Source organism: Mercenaria mercenaria, chromosome 16 (assembly GCF_021730395.1).
Source record: "Mercenaria mercenaria strain notata chromosome 16, MADL_Memer_1, whole genome shotgun sequence".
NCBI classification, from domain to species: Eukaryota; Metazoa; Mollusca; class Bivalvia; order Venerida; family Veneridae; genus Mercenaria; species Mercenaria mercenaria.
The window spans coordinates 21,062,006-21,081,629 of NC_069376.1; the positions used below are offsets into that span (position 1 = coordinate 21,062,006).

Sequence of the window (19,624 nt, forward strand, 5' to 3'; positions counted from 1 at the left end):
GAATTATAGCCCTTTCTGGACTTGGAAATTGGTTCAGTTTTTGTACAAGTCCTTATTTTGTTTAAACTATTTGACATATGGCTTTGAAACTTTGACCACTTCTTCATCATCATAGTCTCCATATGTAGGCAAGACTATGATTTTATCTCAGTTATGACCCTTTCTTGACATGACATGTGTAGAAATTAATTGAGTTTTGCGTCCCATTCCAGTTTTTAGCTAACCTGAGCACAAAGTGCTCGGGGTGAGCTATTGTGATCGCTCACCGTCCGGCGTCCGTCTGTCCGAGCCCACGAATGAACATTTGTTGGGTATAGAGAACAATAGGTAACGGTAAATTCTATTCATTCCGCAGTGTTTATTGGGTACTTTTTGTAGCATATTGGGTACTTTTTAACAAAAGAAATACCCAATAAAGGTCCAGCTGTAGGAACGTTCGTCCATCCGTCCGTCCACACTTTCCTTTAAACAACATCTCCTAAACAACCAGGCCAATTGTGATGAAACTTCACAGGGATGTTCCATGGATGGTCCTCTTTAAAAATTATTCAAAGAATTGAATTCCATACTGAACTCTGGTTGCCATGGCAACCGAAAGGAAAAACTTAAAAAATCTTCTTGTCCAAAACCGCAAGGCGTAGAGCCTCGATATTTGGCATGTGGCATCATCTAATGGTCCTCTATGAAGATTGTTCAAATTGTGCCCTTGGGGTGAAAAGAGGCCACACCCCGGGGGGTCCCAAGTTTTACATAGACTTACATAGGAAAAAAACTTTAAAAATCTTCTTATCTGAAACCACAAGACCTAGGCCTTTGATATTTGGTATGTAGCATTGCCTTGTGGTCCTCTACCAAGATTATTCAAATTATTACCCTGGGGTGAAAAGAGGCCCCGCCCGGGGGTCCCAAATTTTACATAGACTTATATAGGAAAAAGACTTTAAAAATCTTCTTGCCTGAAACTGCAAGGCCTAGGCTTTTGATATTTGGTAGGTTGCATTGCCTAGTGGTCCTCTACCAAAATTGTTCAAATTATGCCCCTGGTATGAAAAGAGGCCCTGCCTTGGATGTCACAAGTTTTATATAGACTTATATAGGAAAAAACTTTAAAAATCTTCTTGTCTGAAAGTTCAAGGCCTAGGCCTTTGATATGTGGTATGTAGCATTGCCTAGTGGTTCTCAAACAAGATTGTTCAAATTATGCCCCTGGGGTGAAAAGAGGCCCCGCCCTGGGGGTCACTTGTGTATGAGTTATATAGCAAAAAATACTTCAAAAATGATCTGATCATATTGGTCCTGTACGAAAATTGTTCAAATTATCCCCCTAGGGTCAAATATGGCCCCGCCCCGGGGTTCACATGGTTTATATAGACTTATATAGGGAAAACTTTGAAAATATGCTTGTACAAAACCACATGGCCTAGGGCTTTGATATTTGGTTTGTAGCATCATCTAGTGGTCCTCTACCAAGATTTCCCCCTAGGTCAAATATGGCCCCGCCCCGGGGGTTACATGGTTTATATAGACTTATATAGGGAAAACTTTGAAAATCTTCTTGTACAAAACCACATGGCCTAGGGCTTTGATATTTGGTTTGTAGCATCATCTAGTGGTCCTCTACCAAGATTATTCAAATTATCCCCCTAGGGTTAAATGTGGCCCCGCCCCGGGGGTCCCAAGTTTTACATAGACTTATATAGGAAAAAAAGTTTAAAAATCTTCTTGTCTGAAACCACAACCCTTAGACCTTTGATATTTGGTTTGTAGCATTGTCTTACGGTCCTCAACCAAAATTTTTCAAATTGTACCCCATGGGTGAAAAGAGGCCCTGTCCTGGGGTACCCAAGTTTTATATAGACTTATATAGGAAAAAGCTTTAAAAATCTTCTTGTCTGAAACCATACGACCTAGGCTTTTGATATTTGGTATGATGAATTGTCTAGTAGTCCTCTACCAAAATTGTTCAAATTATGCCCCTGGGGTTAAAAGAGGCCCCTCCCTGGGGTCACTTAGTTATTATGTGAGTTATATAGGAAAAATACTTAAAAAATCATCTGATCCTATTTCCAAGACTGTTTAATTATAATTACCTGATGACTGCAAGTAATATGATGTCACTTGACTCTGACCTTGACCTACTGACCGACTTTCTTGTTTTTTAAGATACAGCCTTGAAATTTTGATTACACAGTTTTGCACACAAATCGTAAAACTGAATTTCATTGACCATGAATGTGACCTGCTCACTTTCATAATATTTTATCATCAGTTTGACATTTGAAACATGTAGCTCATATTACTCAGGTGAGCGATCCAGGGTCATCATGACCCTCTTGTTTGTCTGAAAATCTCTGGTAATATTTTGACCCCATACTAACAACCAATTCTTCACTTGAAATAGTCCAGCGTGCTGTCAACAGACAGCAGCTGCTCTTGTTAACCTTTACCCTGCTAAATTTCTACATTGGACTGGTTCATCATTCAGTTTTGGCAATACTACTTATTATCTTAAGGGGTGTTCATTGAATTTTACTTACTGAAAGGCAAAATCACTTACCACCAGCAGGCTAAAGGTTGAAATATGTCAGAAGAAATGTAGTCCCATATCTTAAGAGCATAAAAATAGGTCTTACCCCAAATTGCAAATTAACAAGTGTTTTCTGCCATTTTTGCATGGTGTTACCTTTTATCATCAGTTTCATTAGATATCACTTGATTTGGAAAACTTGGAGGAAAACTTAACTCTGTCATTTCATTATGTCATGTAGTCAGTCGGTCTACATTTTCATTTCTGCTACATATCTCTGCCATCCATCAAGAGATTTTGAGATGATGTGTTATGATAGTGTGACTGAGTTGGCAGTTGAGAACAGTCTTTCAAATACTACATTTATAGTCTCCCTTGATGCACTAAAAATGGCATCTGCTAGCCCCTAAAAGAAAAAGGCAAAAAAGTAATACATTAAGAAAAGATATTTTGCATGTATGTTGTTTGAAGCACCTTTATTTGATTGAACCTTTAAGTCTTCTAAAGGTATATGAACATAAAATAACTTTAAAAGCCTTATGAGGTAAAAGGTATTTTAGTTAAAAGGTTAGATTGTGCCCAGATTTTTATGCCCCCGGCATCTACTAATGCGAGAGGCATATAGTGATTGTTATGTCCGTCCGTTCGTCCGACTGGCCGTACGAGGTTAACCAAATGGGACTGTTTCGTCTAGCATCAATACCCCTAACTAGAATGACTTGATACTAATGCAGATGTAACCTGTGATCATTCCTCATCTTCAGACATCACCTGACCTCAGTTTGACCTTGACCTTGAACTTGACCTCGTTTTGGACATAGGTTGCTTTGTATCGGCAAGGATGCCACCGGGGGCATCAAGCGTTTATTGAACGCAGCTCCTTGTTTTCACTGTATTCATCTTTTGACCCCAGTATTTCCAAAGTACAAAATGTAAAGTTTTGCAATCACTGTTTGTATTAAGAGATATATATCCAATATTGTTAGATCATTTTATATTTTTCAGTCATTTAGGACATCCCAGATATATTTAAATATATTTTAGATTATTATAAGGTATATTATCCTAAAATATGCAATATTTGAAATATCACAAAATACATTCATGGTAGTATAAATAATAAAATGAATAATTTTAGTTATCACAAAATGAATGGGAAAACAGCACCCAATACAGCGGCTGTCAGTCAAATCATCTTGACAATTTGTAATATTTCTTAAAATATTGTAAACATAAGAAATTAAGTACTAAATGTCAATCCTTTTTATAAACACCTCAATTTATACCTCCAGGGATCATCCTACAAGGCGATTTGAGCGATATTGTTGCTGTAAAGTCGGCCACTTCGCCTAATTATCGCCTCCAGGCGAAATCCGATTCGCCTTGTTTTTCAGAGTGTTGTAATCTGTTCACTTAAAGTTGTAAAACTTGATGCATATTCTAGGTTAAATTACCAATAAATCCATGGTCAACCCCGCCTACACGCCTGTCAAACTTCAGCCAATCATAGCATTAATAATATTGTAAGCCACTGCCATTTTGAAAATTTTCAGTCGGCGTGTAAAAAGCGGATAAAAAGCTGATAAACGTAACGAGTGCATGATCTTGTACATCAGTTGTATATTATTTCTTGATTTTATTAAAAATTACTTCAAAAATTATTTCAAATACGGCCAATTTCTGTAAATGAATTGCTCGGGCGCTGTGGATAAAAAACGATTCCGCGGTCGTCTGAATTGCGGACAAAATATTGTAAAAAGATCGCCAATATGTACAAGTTTGGTATTATTTTCGAAAAGATTAATAAATAAATCAATTAAATGTATAAATCTGAACAAGTTGATGCAAGAATCGAGCATTATTAAAGCACGAGAATCAAAACATGAATGAAAATTTTCACGGCGTTTCGATAGTGCACCTGATAAATTTACAAGTTTCGGACGTGTAAATTTCGGATCAAAATTTAAAGGCGACTTTTTCAAAGCTCAGTTTGTACTTAATTTAGAAATTCATGAAAATAATAATGCAGTATTCAATTTCAGTAGTTACTGTTTATAAGTTGTAGCAAGACCCATAGAAAGTGGATATATAGGTGGGAAACTGAATACTATGCCGAATCTTCTCTTTAAATTCCTCGATTTCTCCCAAAATTCTGTGGAGGGAGAAGTCACTTCTCCCTAAAATTTTTACCTAGGATGATCCCTGACCTCATTAGTATACTGTACAGTGTACTCTTTTCTATCTTGTAACTACATGTAAATGCTTTGAACTCGTATACAGAAGTTTATAGCAAGGATCCAATTTTCTTCTTGGAAAATATTTGTCAGAATTTGAATTTATTGCTATGAAAGAAAATTTATGAAAGTGTAGTTGTCTGAAAAATGACAGTACTTGCAAAATGAGTTTTTGTGCCCCCACCACTAAGAGGAGGGGGCATATATAGATTTGGTCTTGTCCGTGTGTCTGTCTGTCCAAATAAACTTTATGACACGCCTAGCTCAAAAAGAATTTTATATAAATTTATGAAATCTTGCATGAGCCTTTATCATGATATGAACTTGTGCACCTCCTGTTTTTCATCTGACTTCACCACCTATTTCCATAGTTACGCCCCCTGAAATAGTCAAAAATGCACATTTTCGCCTAATGACATGCCTAACTCAAAAAGTATTTGATATAAAATTCAGGAAACCTTGCACCAGTCTTTATCATGATGTGACCTTGCACACTTACCATTCTTCTTTAGATTTTAGCACTAGTTACAGAGTCCTTGAAATAGCCAAAATACTTGAAAATAGTGGACTTTTTGTTTGTGATGCTCATAGCTCAAAAAGTATATGGCCTAGAATAATGAATCCTTTATATAAAATGTGTTTTGAGGCCATACCCCCTTAAGACTGCAAACATTTGAATAATTACCTCTTATTTGTAACAAATGTCAGGGCCTCCTCTGGGTTTTTAGCTCACCAGTCACAAAGTGACAAGGTGAGCTTTTGTGATCGCGTAGCGTCCGTCGTCCGTGCGTGTGTGCGTCCGTGCGTGCGTAAACTTTCCCTTGTGACATCTCTAGAGGTCACAGTTTTTATGGGATCTTTATGAAAGTTGGTCAGAATGTTCATCTTGGTAAATTCTAGGTCAAGTTCGAAACTGGGTCACGTGCCCTCAAAAACTAGGTCAGTAGGTCTAAAAATAGAAAAACCTTGTGACCTCTCTAGAGGCCATATTTTTTACAAGATCTTCATGAAAATTGGTGAGAATGTTCATCTTGGTGATATCTAGGTCAAGTTCGAAACTGGATCACGTGCCATCAAAAACTAGGTCAGTAGGTCTAAAAATAGAAAAACCTTGTGACCTCTCTAAAGGCCATATATTTCAAAAGATCTTCATGAAAATTGGTCAGAACGTTCACCTTGATGATATCTAGGTCAAGTTCGAAACTGGGTCACGTGCCTTGAAAAACTAGGTCAGTAGGTCAAATAATAGAAAAACCTTGTGACCTCTCTAAAGGCCATATTTTTCATGGGATCTGTATGAAAGTTTGTCTGAATGTTCATCTTGATGATATCTAGGTAAAGTTTGAAACTGGGTCATGTGCGGTCAAAAACTAGGTCAGTAGGTCTAAAAATAGGAAAGCCTTGTGACCTCTCTAGAGGCCATATTTTTCATGGGATCTGTATGAAAGTTGGTCTGAATGTTCATCTTGATGATATCTAGGTCAAGATCGAAACTGGGTCACGTGTGGTCAAAAACTAGGTCATTAGGTTTAAAAAATTGAAAAAACCTTGTGACCTCTCTAGAGGCCATATATTTCATGAGATCTTCATGAAAATAAGTCAGAACGTTCACCTTGATGATATCTAGGTCAGGTTCGAAAGTGGGTCACGTGCCATCAAAATCTAAGTCAGTAGGTCAAAAAATAGAAAAACCTTGTGACCTCTCTAGAGGCCATATTTTTCATGGGATCTGTATGAAAGTTGGTCTGAATGTTCATCTTGTTGATATCTAGGTCAAGTTTGAAAGTGGGTCACATGCCCTCAAAAACTAGGTCAGTAGGTCAAATAATAGAAAAACCTTGTGACCTCTCTAAAGACATATTTTTCATGGGATCTGTATGAAAATTGGTCTGAATGTTCATCTTGATGATATCTAGGTCAAGTTCGAAACAGGGTCATGTGCCCTCAAAAACTAGGTCAGTAGGTCTAAAAATAGAAAAACCTTGTGACCTCTCTAGAGGCCATACTTGTGTATGGATCTCCATAAAAATTGGTCAGAATGTTCACCTTGATGATATCTAGGTCAAGTTTGAAACTGGGTCACGTGCCTTAAAAAACTAGGTCAGTAGGTCAAATAATAAAAAAACCTTGTGACCTCTCTAGAGGCCATACTTTTCATGGGATCTGTATGAAAGTTGGTCTGAGTGTTCATCTTGATGATATCTAGGTCAAGTTCGAAACTGGGTCAACTGCGGTCAAAAACTAGGTCAGTAGGTCTAAAATTATTTAAATCTTTTAACCTCTCTAGAGGCCATTTTTTCAATGGATCTTCATGAAAATTGATCTGAATGTTCACCTTAATGATATTTAGGTCAGTTTCGAAACTGGGTCACGTGCGGTCAAAAACTAGGCCAGTAGGTATAAAAATAGAAAAACCTTGTGATGTCTCTAGAGGCCATATTTTTCTTGAGATCTTCATGAAAATTAGTGAGAATGTTCACCTTGATGATATCTAGGTCAAGTTCAAATCAGGGTCAGGTACCTTCGAAAACTAGGTCAATAGGTCAAATAATAGAAAAACCTTGTGACCTCTCTAGAGACCATATTTTTCAATGGATCTTCATGAAAATTATCAGAATTTTTATCTTGATAATATCTAGGTCAAACTCAAAACTGGGTCACATGAGCTCAAAAACTAGGTCACTATGTCAAATAATAGAAAAAACGACGTCATACTCAAAACTGGGTCATGTGGGAAGAGGTGAGCGATTCAGGACCATCATGGTCGTCTTGTTCATACTTGTCGCCAACCTTTTCGCCAATTTAAAAAAATTAGAGCCACTTTTGAGCCAAAGTTCTGAGCCTCTTTTATTTCTCTAAGTTGGCTGTTGAAGTGTGCATAGGGAAATTAATTACTGTAAATATTTACATTAGGAATAATAACCAGGTGTATTAAACAATTGTAAAAGTAGAAACAAAGGAAAAGTTCAGTTTCTAAATTTGATGTAGAATATATCTTAAACTATCATGAGATTACTATAATCCATACTGTCTTTTATTTCCATGGTAGTGACTGATACTTTTCCAAAGTTTCTAAACATTTTAAAGAAATTAGCCAGGATACCAGTTGAGTCAATTGTGTTTTTGTTTTCACACCCATCGTTAAAATCTTTTAGGATAAATGATGAATTAAAAAATTATCTAAAATGTTTGTAAAAAGTAACAAACTTGATTATCTTTCGTACTAATTAAAAATTCGTTATACAACTGCATGTCACATATATACATGTCGGTCTTTTTGTAAAAATCCAAACACATCAAGTTTGCCATAATTGCCGTTAATTTTGGTGAATCCTAGGCACACTTAAAATATACAAGTTGGCAGATGTTTTTATAACTGATTCTAACACATTCGATTCATTTTCCTATTAAACAAAGAAGACAGAAAACAGTGAATTATTATACAGCAAATCACTGTTCTGACGTCACAATTATTACGTCATGGCGTCAAACGGCATAGCGGCGCGCTGGAAATTAAACCGATTGAAAACCGGCAAATATTTAATGAATGTTGTCAAGGATGTACTTAAAAATCCTAGGTAATGTGTTAGAATCGAAATAATATATCTCATTTAGTGATTTGCTCTTGAATAAATCATTGTTTGTCGTTCAGATGCGCCCTCGTGATATAATTCCTTTGCATCTGAAGTCCAAACAATGATTTATTCAACGACAAATCACTGGATGAGATATATTATTTCTTAATTAATTATCAGTTCACACATAATTACGCAATTATCTTCTCAAAGTGTCACCTAACATCAATAGCTGAATTTACATACACCGCCTACACTGGTTATCGATTTTATTCACAACCAGTGCCTAGGTAAACAAGTGTATGAGAACCAATTCTTGACTGGCTTACATCATTACGGAAAAAAACATGAACGTCCAAAAAAAAGTATGCGCCACTCATTTTCGCCAAATCGCAAAATTTAGCGCCAAATTCTTAAAATTATCGCAAATGGCAACATTGGTGATTGACAGCGGAGGCCCTGAATGTACCTGTGGGGGCACACCCTGTGTCCTACAGACATATTCTAGTTACCTTTGTCTGTATAGGAAACTAGACATTTTCGTCAGACAGACCAATATCATAATAATATATCAGTCCTACAGTCTACCAAACACTCAGGTAAGTATATTATGGCCCAGTTGTTTATTGTTTATTATTTTAGTTGTTATATTATTGACACTGAGATATGCAGCACAGACAATTGGTGTTTGGACTCCCCCCCCCCCCCCCCTCTCCTTCACCCCTGGTTAAGATAAGCAGATATTTTTTTAGCACTTTAATATGTATTGAGCATAGGTGACACTCTTTAAACACATCTTGTAACAATTTCAGTGTGTTTCAAAAATGCAATTTCTACCATAAATTCTCTTAAAATAAGAAGACATGCAACAGTGAAACTGACACTGGGAACACTTGCTTGCCGCTTGAAACCCCATTTTGTACTGTGCATATAATAAACCGGGTACCAAAATTAATACTCTTATGACTATATTAGACCGGATGATCTGATCCTCACTTCCTATGGTTAAAATCCAAGTTTGATACCCAGGTATGATATGCGCAGTGCAAAGCAGGGATCACTTCACAGGGAAATGTGTCATACAAGTAAAAATGATCGATTTATCGTAATTATTGATTTCTCATGGAACCCATATGTCAGCTGTCAGGACCAATGTCATTTGACAGAATGGTTACAGAATCGTCAATTGATACCAGGGATTCATAGGTAGGTGCTAATTGAAAAACTAAATCGACTATTGTTTTCTAGTGTCAATTTTACAGATGCATAGCTTCTTATTTTAAAAACATTGATGGAAAAAATGCATTTTTAAAACAAGCTGAAATTGTTAAAAAATGCATTTTATGATCGTCACCTATGCGCAATATATGTTAAAATGTTATAAAATATTCGCAAAACTTAACCAGGGGTGGAGGAGAGTGGGGTTGGTGGGGGTCCTGACCCCAAGTGTCTGTGGTATGCAGTAAAATATATTGTTTTGTTTACAGACTATGTTTGGCAAGGTGTGATAAAGCACAAATCCCCAAATTCCTGTCCCAAGATCTCTGGTGCATATCGTCTCTGTCTCTCAGAAAAAGCTGTGTCCCTTGTCAAGCTGTCAGAGTATAAACCATCGTACCAATTTCAGGTAGGTCACTACTGTCCCTTTTAGTTTGCCTTTATGCAATAATAACAGCAGGAAATTTTTAAGTTTGTTGTGTAGTAATAAAAACTTTTAACATCCCCATTAATATTTTTGATGATATCTTTCATAATTCTAATAATATATTTATAGAATTACTTCATTTAAATACTTACATGATCTTAATTCATTATCATAGCATTAGGAAATCTTCAGTTGTACTATACTTAAATTGCCTTAATAACATTTGCAATAAAAGTAGGAAACATTTAAGTGTAATATACTTGCATAGCCTTTATGCAATAGTTACAGTAGGAAACATTTAAGTGTAATATACTTGCATGGTCTTTATGCAATAGTTACAGTAGGAAACACTTAAGTGTAATATACTTGCAAGACTTTTATGCAATAGTTACAGTAGGAAATATTTAAGTGTAGTATACTTGCATGGTCTTTATGCAATAGTAACAGTAGGAAACATTTAAGTGTAATATACTTGCAAGACCTTTACGCAATAATTACAGTAGGAAACATTTAAAGGTCCATTACTAAGGGAAAGTGAGTTGGCAATTTTTAGCTCACCTGTCACAAAGTGACAAGGTGAGCTTTTGTGATGGCGCGGTGTCTGTCGTCCGTCGTCCGTCCGTCCGTGCGTGGGTGCGTGCGTGCGTCTGTCCGTCCGTCCGTCCGTCCGTAAACTTTTGCTTGTGACCACTCTAGAGGTCACATTTTTCATGGGATCTTTATGAAAGTTGGTCAGAATGTTCACCTTGATGATATCTAGGTTAAGTTCGAAACTGGGTCACGTGCCATCAAAAACTAGGTCAGTAGGTCTAAAAATAGAAAAACCTTGTGACCTCTCTAGAGGCCATATATTTCACAAGATCTTCATGAAAATTGGTCAGAATGTTCACCTTGATGATATCTAGGTCAAGTTCGAAACTGGGTCACATGCCATCAAAAACTAGGTCAGTAGGTCTAAAAATAGAAAAACCTTGTGACCTCTCTAGAGGCCATATATTTCAAAAGATCTTCATGAAAATTGGTCAGAATGTTCACCTTGATGATATCTAGGTCAAGTTCGAAACTGGGTCACGTGCCTTCAAAAACTAGGTCAGTAGGTCAAATAATAGAAAAACCTTGTGACCTCTCTAAAGGCCATATTTTTCATGGGATCTGTATGAAAGTTGGTCTGAATGTTCATCTTGATGATATCTAGGTCAAGTTCGAAACTGGGTCACGTGCGATCAGAAACTAGGTCAGTAGGTCTAAAAATAGAAAAACCTTGTGACCTCTCTAGAGGCCATATATTTCATGAGATCTTCATGAAAATTGGTCAGAATATTCACCTTGATGATATCTAGGTCAAGTTCGAAACTGGGTCATGTGCCATCAAAAACTAGGTCAGTAGGTCTAAAAATAGAAAAACCTTGTGACCTCTCTAGAGGCCATATTTTTCATGGGATCTGTATGAAAGTTGGTCAGAATGTTCATCTTGATGATATCTAGGTCAAGTTTGAAACTGAGTCACTTGCCTTCTAAAACTAGGTCAGTAGGTCAAATAATAGAAAAACCTTGTTACCTCTCTAAAGGCCATATTTTTCATGGGATCTGTATAAAAATTGGTCTGAATATTCAACTTTATGATATCTAGGTCAAGTATGAAACAGGGTCATGTGCGGTCAAAAACTAGGCCAGTAGGTCAAATAATAGAAAAACCTTGTGACCTCTCTAGAGGCCATATTTTTCATGGGATCTGTATGAAAGTTGGTCTGAATGTTTATCTTGATGATATCTAGGCCAAGTTCGAAAGTGGGTCACGTGCCCTCAAAAACTAGGTCAGTAGGTCAAATAATAGAAAAACCTTGTGACCTCTCTAAAAGCCATATTTTTCATGGGATCTGTATGAAAATTGGTCTGAATGTTTATCTTCATGATATCTAGGTCAAGTTCGAAACAGGGTCACGTGCGGTCAAAAACTAGGTCAGTAGGTCTAAAAATAGAAAAACCTTGTGACCTCTCTAGAGGCCATACTTGTGTATGGATCTCCATAAAAATTGGTCAGAGTGTTCATCTTGATGATATCTAGGTCAAGTTTGAAACTGGGTCACGTGCCTAAAAAAACTAGGTCAATAGGTCAATTAATAGAAAAACCTTGTGACCTCTCTAGAGACCATATTTTTCAATTGATCTTCATGAAAATTGGTCAGAATTTTTATCTTGATAATATCTAGGTCAAGGCCAAAACTGGGTCACATGAGCTCAAAAACTAGGTCACTATGTCAAATAATAGAAAAAACGACATCATACTCAAAACTGGGTCATGTGGGAAGAGGTGAGCGATTCAGGACCATCATGGTCCTCTTGTTTTCATAGCCAGTGCATAGACTTCTGCAAGACACTAAATAATGAAGATTGGCAGGTCAAAATTTACAGAAGGTCTTTGGAACTCAAAGAAATGTATGTGTTTTATGTTGAAATTTCAATGAATCGACAGAATGACCCCCCAGGTCTTTTTAACTTTCTTCATACTTCATAGAAAAATAATTGTACATATACTGCGATTTATTTCGAATTTCTACATACCAACTTTCATTTTCCAATAAAATGAAATAGTTTCTGTGCTTTTTAAAAGAAATTAAAATGTTCACTTTCCTTAGTATTGGACCTTTAAGTGTAATATACTTGCATGGTCTTTATGCAGTAGTAACAGTAGGAAACATCTAAATGTAATATACTTGCAAGACCTTTATGCAATAGTTACAGTAGGAAACATCTAAGTGTAATATACTTGCATAGCCTTTATGCAATAGTTACCGTAGGAAACATTTAAGTGGTAATATACTTGCATGGTCTTTATGCAATAGCTACAGTAGGAAACATTTAAGTGTAATATACTTGCATGGTCTTTATGTAGTAGTTACTGTAGGAAACATTCAAGTGTAAGATACTTGCATGGTCTTTATGCAATAGTTACAGTAGGAAACATTCAAGTGTAATATACTTGCATCGTCTTTATGCAATAGTAACAGTTGGAAACATTTAAGTGTAATATACTTTCAAGACCTTTATGCAATAGTTACAGTAGGAAACATCTAAGTGTAATATACTTACATGACCTTTATGCAATAGTAACAGTAGGAAACATCTAAGTGTAATATACTTGCAAGACCTTTATGCAATAGTTACAGCAGGAAACATTTAAGTGTAATATACTTACATGACCTTTATGTGAATAGTGACAGTAGGAAACATCTGAGTGTAATATACTTGCATGACCTTTGTGTGAATAGTGACAGTAGGACACATCTAAGTGTAATATACTTGCATGACCTTTGTGTGAATAGTGACAGTAGGAAACATCTAAGTGTAATACACTAGCAAGACCTTTATGCAATAGTTACAGCAGGAAACATTTAAGTGTAATATACTTGCATGACCTTTGTGTGAATAGTGACAGTAGGAAACATTTAAGTGTAATACACTTGCAAGACCTTTATGGAATAGTGACAGTAGGAAACATCTAAGTGTAATATACTTGCAAGACCTTTATGCAATAGTTACAGCAGGAAACATTTAAGTGTAATATACTTGCATGACCTTTGTGTGAATAGTGACAGTAGGAAACATTTAAGTGTAATACACTTGCAAGACCTTTATGGAATAGTGACAGTAGGAAACATCTAAGTGTAATACACTTGCATGACCTTTGTGTGAATAGTGACAGTAGGAAACATTTAAGTGTAATGTACTTGCATGACCTTTGTGTGAATAGTGACAGTAGGAAACATTTAAGTGTGATACACTTGCAAGACCTTTATGGAATAGTGACAGTAGGAAACATCTAAGTGTAATACACTTGCATGACCTTTGTGTGAATAGTGACAGTAGGAAACATCTAAGTGTAATATACTTGCATGACCTTTGTGTGAATAGTGACAGTAGGAAACATTTAAGTGTAATACACTTGCATGACCTTTGTGTGAATAGTGACAGTAGGAAACATTTAAGTGTAATATACTTGCATGACCTTTGTGTGAATAGTGACAGTTGGAAACATTTAAGTGTAATATACTTGCATGACCTTTGTGTGAATAGTGACAGTAGGAAACATTTAAGTGTAATACACTTGCAAGACCTTTATGCAATAGTTAGAGTAGGAAACATTTAAGTTTATTTTATGCTTATTGGTGAAATACTGGAAAATAGCAGTGAGATATAAATCGATATCACTCACTGTGCCGAACTTCTTTTTTTCCCAGATAAATTATCTCCCTTGAAATATATTCTTTAATTACCTCCCTTTGCTGCCTTTAAAATTACTGGATTATACTAATACTCAAGCCATACAAAAGTCATGAACTGCTAGACAATCCTATATAGAACAGGCTAGCTATATAATTAAATTTGCAAAAGAAATTATGTTACCTTTGTCAGCTTGGTTGCTAGGCCTTGCCATTCATGTAGGTACAGATATATGCTAAGGCATATGTGTGTTTCCTCTACTTTTTTCCATTGGTTCACTATCGTGTGGTAGATTTTACTGGCGACAGCACATTTAGTTGGTTGTTGTCTTAGTTAATTATCACAAGACATCAACTCAACCTTACGTAATATGCCAGCATTTTCGTCGAAGTACTTTCCCACTCCAAGCCAGTTGTGTTCAAACTTCCATCCATTTTGTTATGCTATGCAGCTCCTAGATCAATATTTCGTACCTATTTCTATTGAATCCATTATGATATTTAATTCTGCAGCTTGATTTTCCAAGGACTTACGCATATTCCTCAGTTGTTTAGATTTTTCGTGTTGTTTTTTAATCTGACCTTCAGCGTGGTAAACAAAGCAAGCTTCCGGTTATTCAACGAACTGACGGATTGACCCGAAAAGTTTTGAATATGCTTCTACTTAACTACCGGCATTTGTCAATGTCTCTGTGTATTTTTACACAAAATATTTAAAGACAGTTTTTGTTTTTAAAAACAAAATGGCGCCGTGTTGATTTAATGAACCTAATCACCAATATTCGATATTAATGTGCCTAAGTGTCCATGGTAATTTAACGGATGTATCATATGTAACACGGTAGCTTAAATGAATCCGAATTTCGTCATGAAATATTGGATTTATATGAACATTTATGCACGTAATAAACAGAAAATTCCTTGATCTTCACAAACTAGCATAAAATAAAAAGAAAATTTGTTTGTTTGCAGTGAGATATCGAAATATATCATCACCGATAAGCGAGACAATTCTGATATTTTCACTCAGGCTCCACCTTCGTGAAAATATTCAATTGTCTCCCTTATCGATGATGATATATTTAGGGTTGGATATCGTTAAGGACGAAGCGGTGCGATACCGATACCGATACCAACGAAACGATACGGTATTTTTAACGATACCGATACCGATACCATGCTTTGTAGTACATTACATAAGCAATGATTTGCTTAGTATTATATACACCTATGTAAGTAGATATACATGAAAATTTGCTGTGTTAAATAAACATTTTAAGTTTGTTAATGGAATGTTGTATGTATTAGATTATGAAAGAGTAAAAAATAAACATATCTTACAGACTAGTTTTCCAAAATAAAAATCTAGAGCAGATACCTCGCTCACTATGCAATTAAAATTTATGAATACACTCACTGTAGTAATGCTTTTAAAGCTCAGTACTGTCTAGAACTGATAAACTGAACACTTATTAGCTTTCAAAGTACCCCTCTAACAAGTCAGACTCATTCTCACTCATGATAATCTTCGACTAGGTTGACTAGTAATGTTTTTAATAATGTTTTTAAAGTGAAACACTTTGCAACACATTTTTAATTGAACAACAACCTTCAAAACACTTGAAACAACCAACATTCCAACAATAACATTATTTCTAATGGTTCGCGAAAACCGATTATTTGTTTACGTAAGTTACAGCTTAGTCTCGTAATTTTTTATTTACATCATTTTTTTTTATTGGTTTTAAAAGAAAACTACAAAGAAAAATAGTGTCATATATTTTGAAATTAAGTATTGGTTTACGTTGTTTAAAACGACGGGGAAAGAAGTATTTCAGGTAATATTTAGCATACGAAACTATTCGCACGGTTGGCTCTCCATGTCAAGGGAGGTTACTCTGAGCGGTATCACAGTAAACAATGTCGATCACGTTATTACGCTATTTGCTTAAATTTCTGCTTTATTTTGCAGCAGATTTTGTAAGAATTTTGTTTTCACTTTTATGGAAATACCGAAATCGGTACCGGTTCTTTTACGAAACGGTATATACCGGTACTTTCCGAAGTGATTATTCGGTATTGTACCGATACCGGGAACCGGTATCCAACCCTAGATATATTTCTATATTTCACTGCAAACAAACAAATATCCTCTATGTAATATACTTGCATGACCTTTATGCAATAGTAACAGTAGGAAACATTTAAGTGTAATATACTTGCAAGACCTTTATGCAATAGTTACAGTAGGAAACAAGTGTTATAAACTTGCATGGTCTTTATGCAATAGTTAAAGTAGGAAACATTTAAGTGTATACATTGGTTTATGCACTTATTATGGAAAATTTAACGAAATTACGTTCTTTACGCAAAGGTTACAGTAGGAAACTTTAAGTGGTATTATTCGGATTTGCTAGTACGAGAATAGTAATCAACCTTTGTAATATATTGCAGACATTTCATGCAATAGACAAAAATTTTATGTAATATACTTGCAAGACCTTTATGCAATAGTTACTGTAGGAAACATTTAAGTGTAATATACTTGCATGACCTTTATGCAATAGTTACAGTAGGAAACAAGTGTTATAAACTTGCATGGTCTTTATGCAATAGTTAAAGTAGGAAACATTTAAGTGTAATACACTTGCAAGACCTTTATGCAATAGTTACAGTAGGAAACATTTAAGTGTAATATACTATCAAGACCTTTATGCAATAGTTACAGTAGGAAACATTTAAGTGGTAATATACTTGCAAGACCTTTATGCAATAGTTACAGTAGGAAATATTTAAGTGATACACTTGGTAATATACTTGCCATAGAACATTTATGTACAATAGTTTACTAGTAGGAACATTTAAGTGTAATATACTTGCAGAGCCTTTATGCCATAGTTACTGTAGGAAACATTTAAGTGTAATATACTTGCATGACCTTTATGCAATAGTAACAATAGGAAACATTTAAGTGTAATATACTTGCATGCCCTTTATGCAATAGTAACAGTAGGAAACATCTAAGTGTTACATACTTGAATGGTCTTTATGCAATAGTAGCAGTAGGAAACATCTAAGTGTAATATACTTGCATGGTCTTTATGCAATAGTAGCAGTAGGAAACATCTAAGTGTCACATACTTGAATGGTCTTTATGCAATAGTTACCGTAGGAAACATTTAAGTGTAATATACTTGCATGGTCATTATGCAATAGTTACCATAGGAAACATTTTAGTGTAATATACTTGCATGGTTTTTATGCAATAGTTACTGTAGGAAACATTTAAGTGTAATATACTTGCATGGCCTTTATGCCATAGTTCTCGTAGGAAACATCTGTTACATACTTGCATGGTCTTTATGCAATAGTTACCTTAGGAAACATTTAAGTGTTATATACTTGCACGGTCATTATGCAATAGTTACCATAGGAAACATTCAAGTGTAATATACTTGCATGGTCTTTATGCAATAGTTACCTTAGGAAACATTTAATTGTAATATACTTGCATGGTCTTTATGCAGTAGTAACAGTAGGAAACATCTATGTGTAATATGCTTGCATGGTCTTTAAGCAATAGTTACTGTAGGAAACATTTAAGTGTAATATACTTGCATGGTCTTTATGCAATAGTTACTTTAGGAAACATTTAAGTGTAATATACTTGCATGGTCTTTATGCATTAGTAACAGTAGGAAACATCTATGTGTAATATGCTTGCATGGTCTTTATGCAATAGTTACCTTAAGAAACATTTAAGTGTAATATACTTGCATGGTCTTTATGCAGTAGTAACAGTAGGAAACATCTATGTGTAATATACTTGCATGGTCTTCATGCAATAGTTACCTTAGGAAACATCTATGTGTAATAAACTTGCATGGTCTGTATGCAATAGATATAATAGGAAACATTTATTATAATAAGTGTTATATACTTGCAAGACCTTTATGCAATAGTTACAGTAGGAAACAAGTGTAATATACTTGCATGGTCTTTATGCAATAGTTACAGTAGGAAACAAGTGTAATATACTTGCATGGTTTTTATGCAATAGTTACAGGAGGAAACATTTAAGTGTAATACACTTGTAAGACCTTTATGCAATAGTTACAGTAGGAAACATTTAAGTGTAATATACTTGCATGGCCTTTATGCAATAGTTACCGTAGGAAACATTTAAGTGTAATATACTTGCATATTCTTTATGCAATAGTTACAGTAGGAAACATTTAAGTGTAATATACTTGCATGGTCTTTATGCAATAGTTACAGTAGGAAACATTTAAGTGTAATATACTTGCATAGCCTTTATGCAATAGTTACAGTAGGAAACATTTAAGTGTAATATACTTGCATAGCCTTTATGCAATAGTTACAGTAGGAAACATTTAAGTGTAATACACTTGCATGGTCTTTATGCAATAGTTACCTTAGGAAACATTTAAGTGCAATATACTTGCATGGTCTGTATGCAGTAGCTATAGTAGTAAACATTTATTATAATAAGTGTTATATACTTGCATGGCCTTGATGCAATATCTACAGTAGGAAACATCTGAGTGTAATATACTTGCATAGTCTTTATGCAATAGTTACTGTAGGAAACATTTGAGTGTAATATACTTGCATAGTCTTTATGCAATAGTTACTGTAGGAAACATCTGAGTGTAATATACTTGCATAGTCTTTATGCAATGGCTACAGTAGTTATATACTTGCATGGCCTTTATGCAATAATTACAGTAGGAAACATCTAAGTGTAATATACTTGCATAGTCTTTATGCAATAGTTACTGTAGGAAAAATCTAAGTGTAATATACTTGCATTACCTTGATGCAATAGTTACAATAGGGAACATTTAAGTGTAATATACTTGCATGGCCTTTATGCCTTTAAGGTCCAAAATTTGCTATTTTGGCTTTTGCAACCATATAGAGACTTCATTTATGGTTTGATTTGATACAAACTTGCAAGATATCTTCAACAATAATAAATCTTGGATTCCATGAACCAACAAAGGTTCCTGAGTTATATCTAATTACCTCCCTTGATTTTAATCAAAATTGATTTATATCAGTAAGTACTTACAGGACTCATTTGAAATTTCATTATTGTCATTAGTTGGACTGAGACAATCAGGGTAGATAACTATGGACTTATTTTATGTCAAATTCCCTCCCTTTATTTCAAATTAAAATGGGTATATCTCTGTAATTCATGAAGATACTGATCTGAAATTTCATTTTATGCCATCAGATTGACTTGGACAATCAGTGAAGATACATATTGACTGAATTTATGACAAATTACCTTCCTTTTTTATGTAAATGAATATACCTAGCAGCTTCTAATGAGATTGGTTTGAAACGTTAGTTATGTCTTCCATGGTAAGAAATAGTCGTGTTAGATAACTCTT

The 19,624-nt window shown here is 35.1% G+C and overlaps 1 protein-coding gene across 5 annotated transcripts in view; it reads left to right on the forward strand.

The window, feature by feature from the left end:
* The window catches only part of LOC123540115 (insulin receptor substrate 1-B-like), a 164,924-nt gene that overhangs the window by 44,979 nt on the left and 100,321 nt on the right, over positions 1 to 19,624 (forward strand). For all 5 annotated transcript variants that reach the window (XM_053526335.1, XM_045324910.2, XM_053526337.1 and 2 more), the window contains one exon: positions 9,824 to 9,963. In XM_053526335.1, the coding sequence (XP_053382310.1) occupies positions 9,824 to 9,963 (140 nt within the window). The remainder of the gene's footprint in view (positions 1 to 9,823; positions 9,964 to 19,624) is intronic.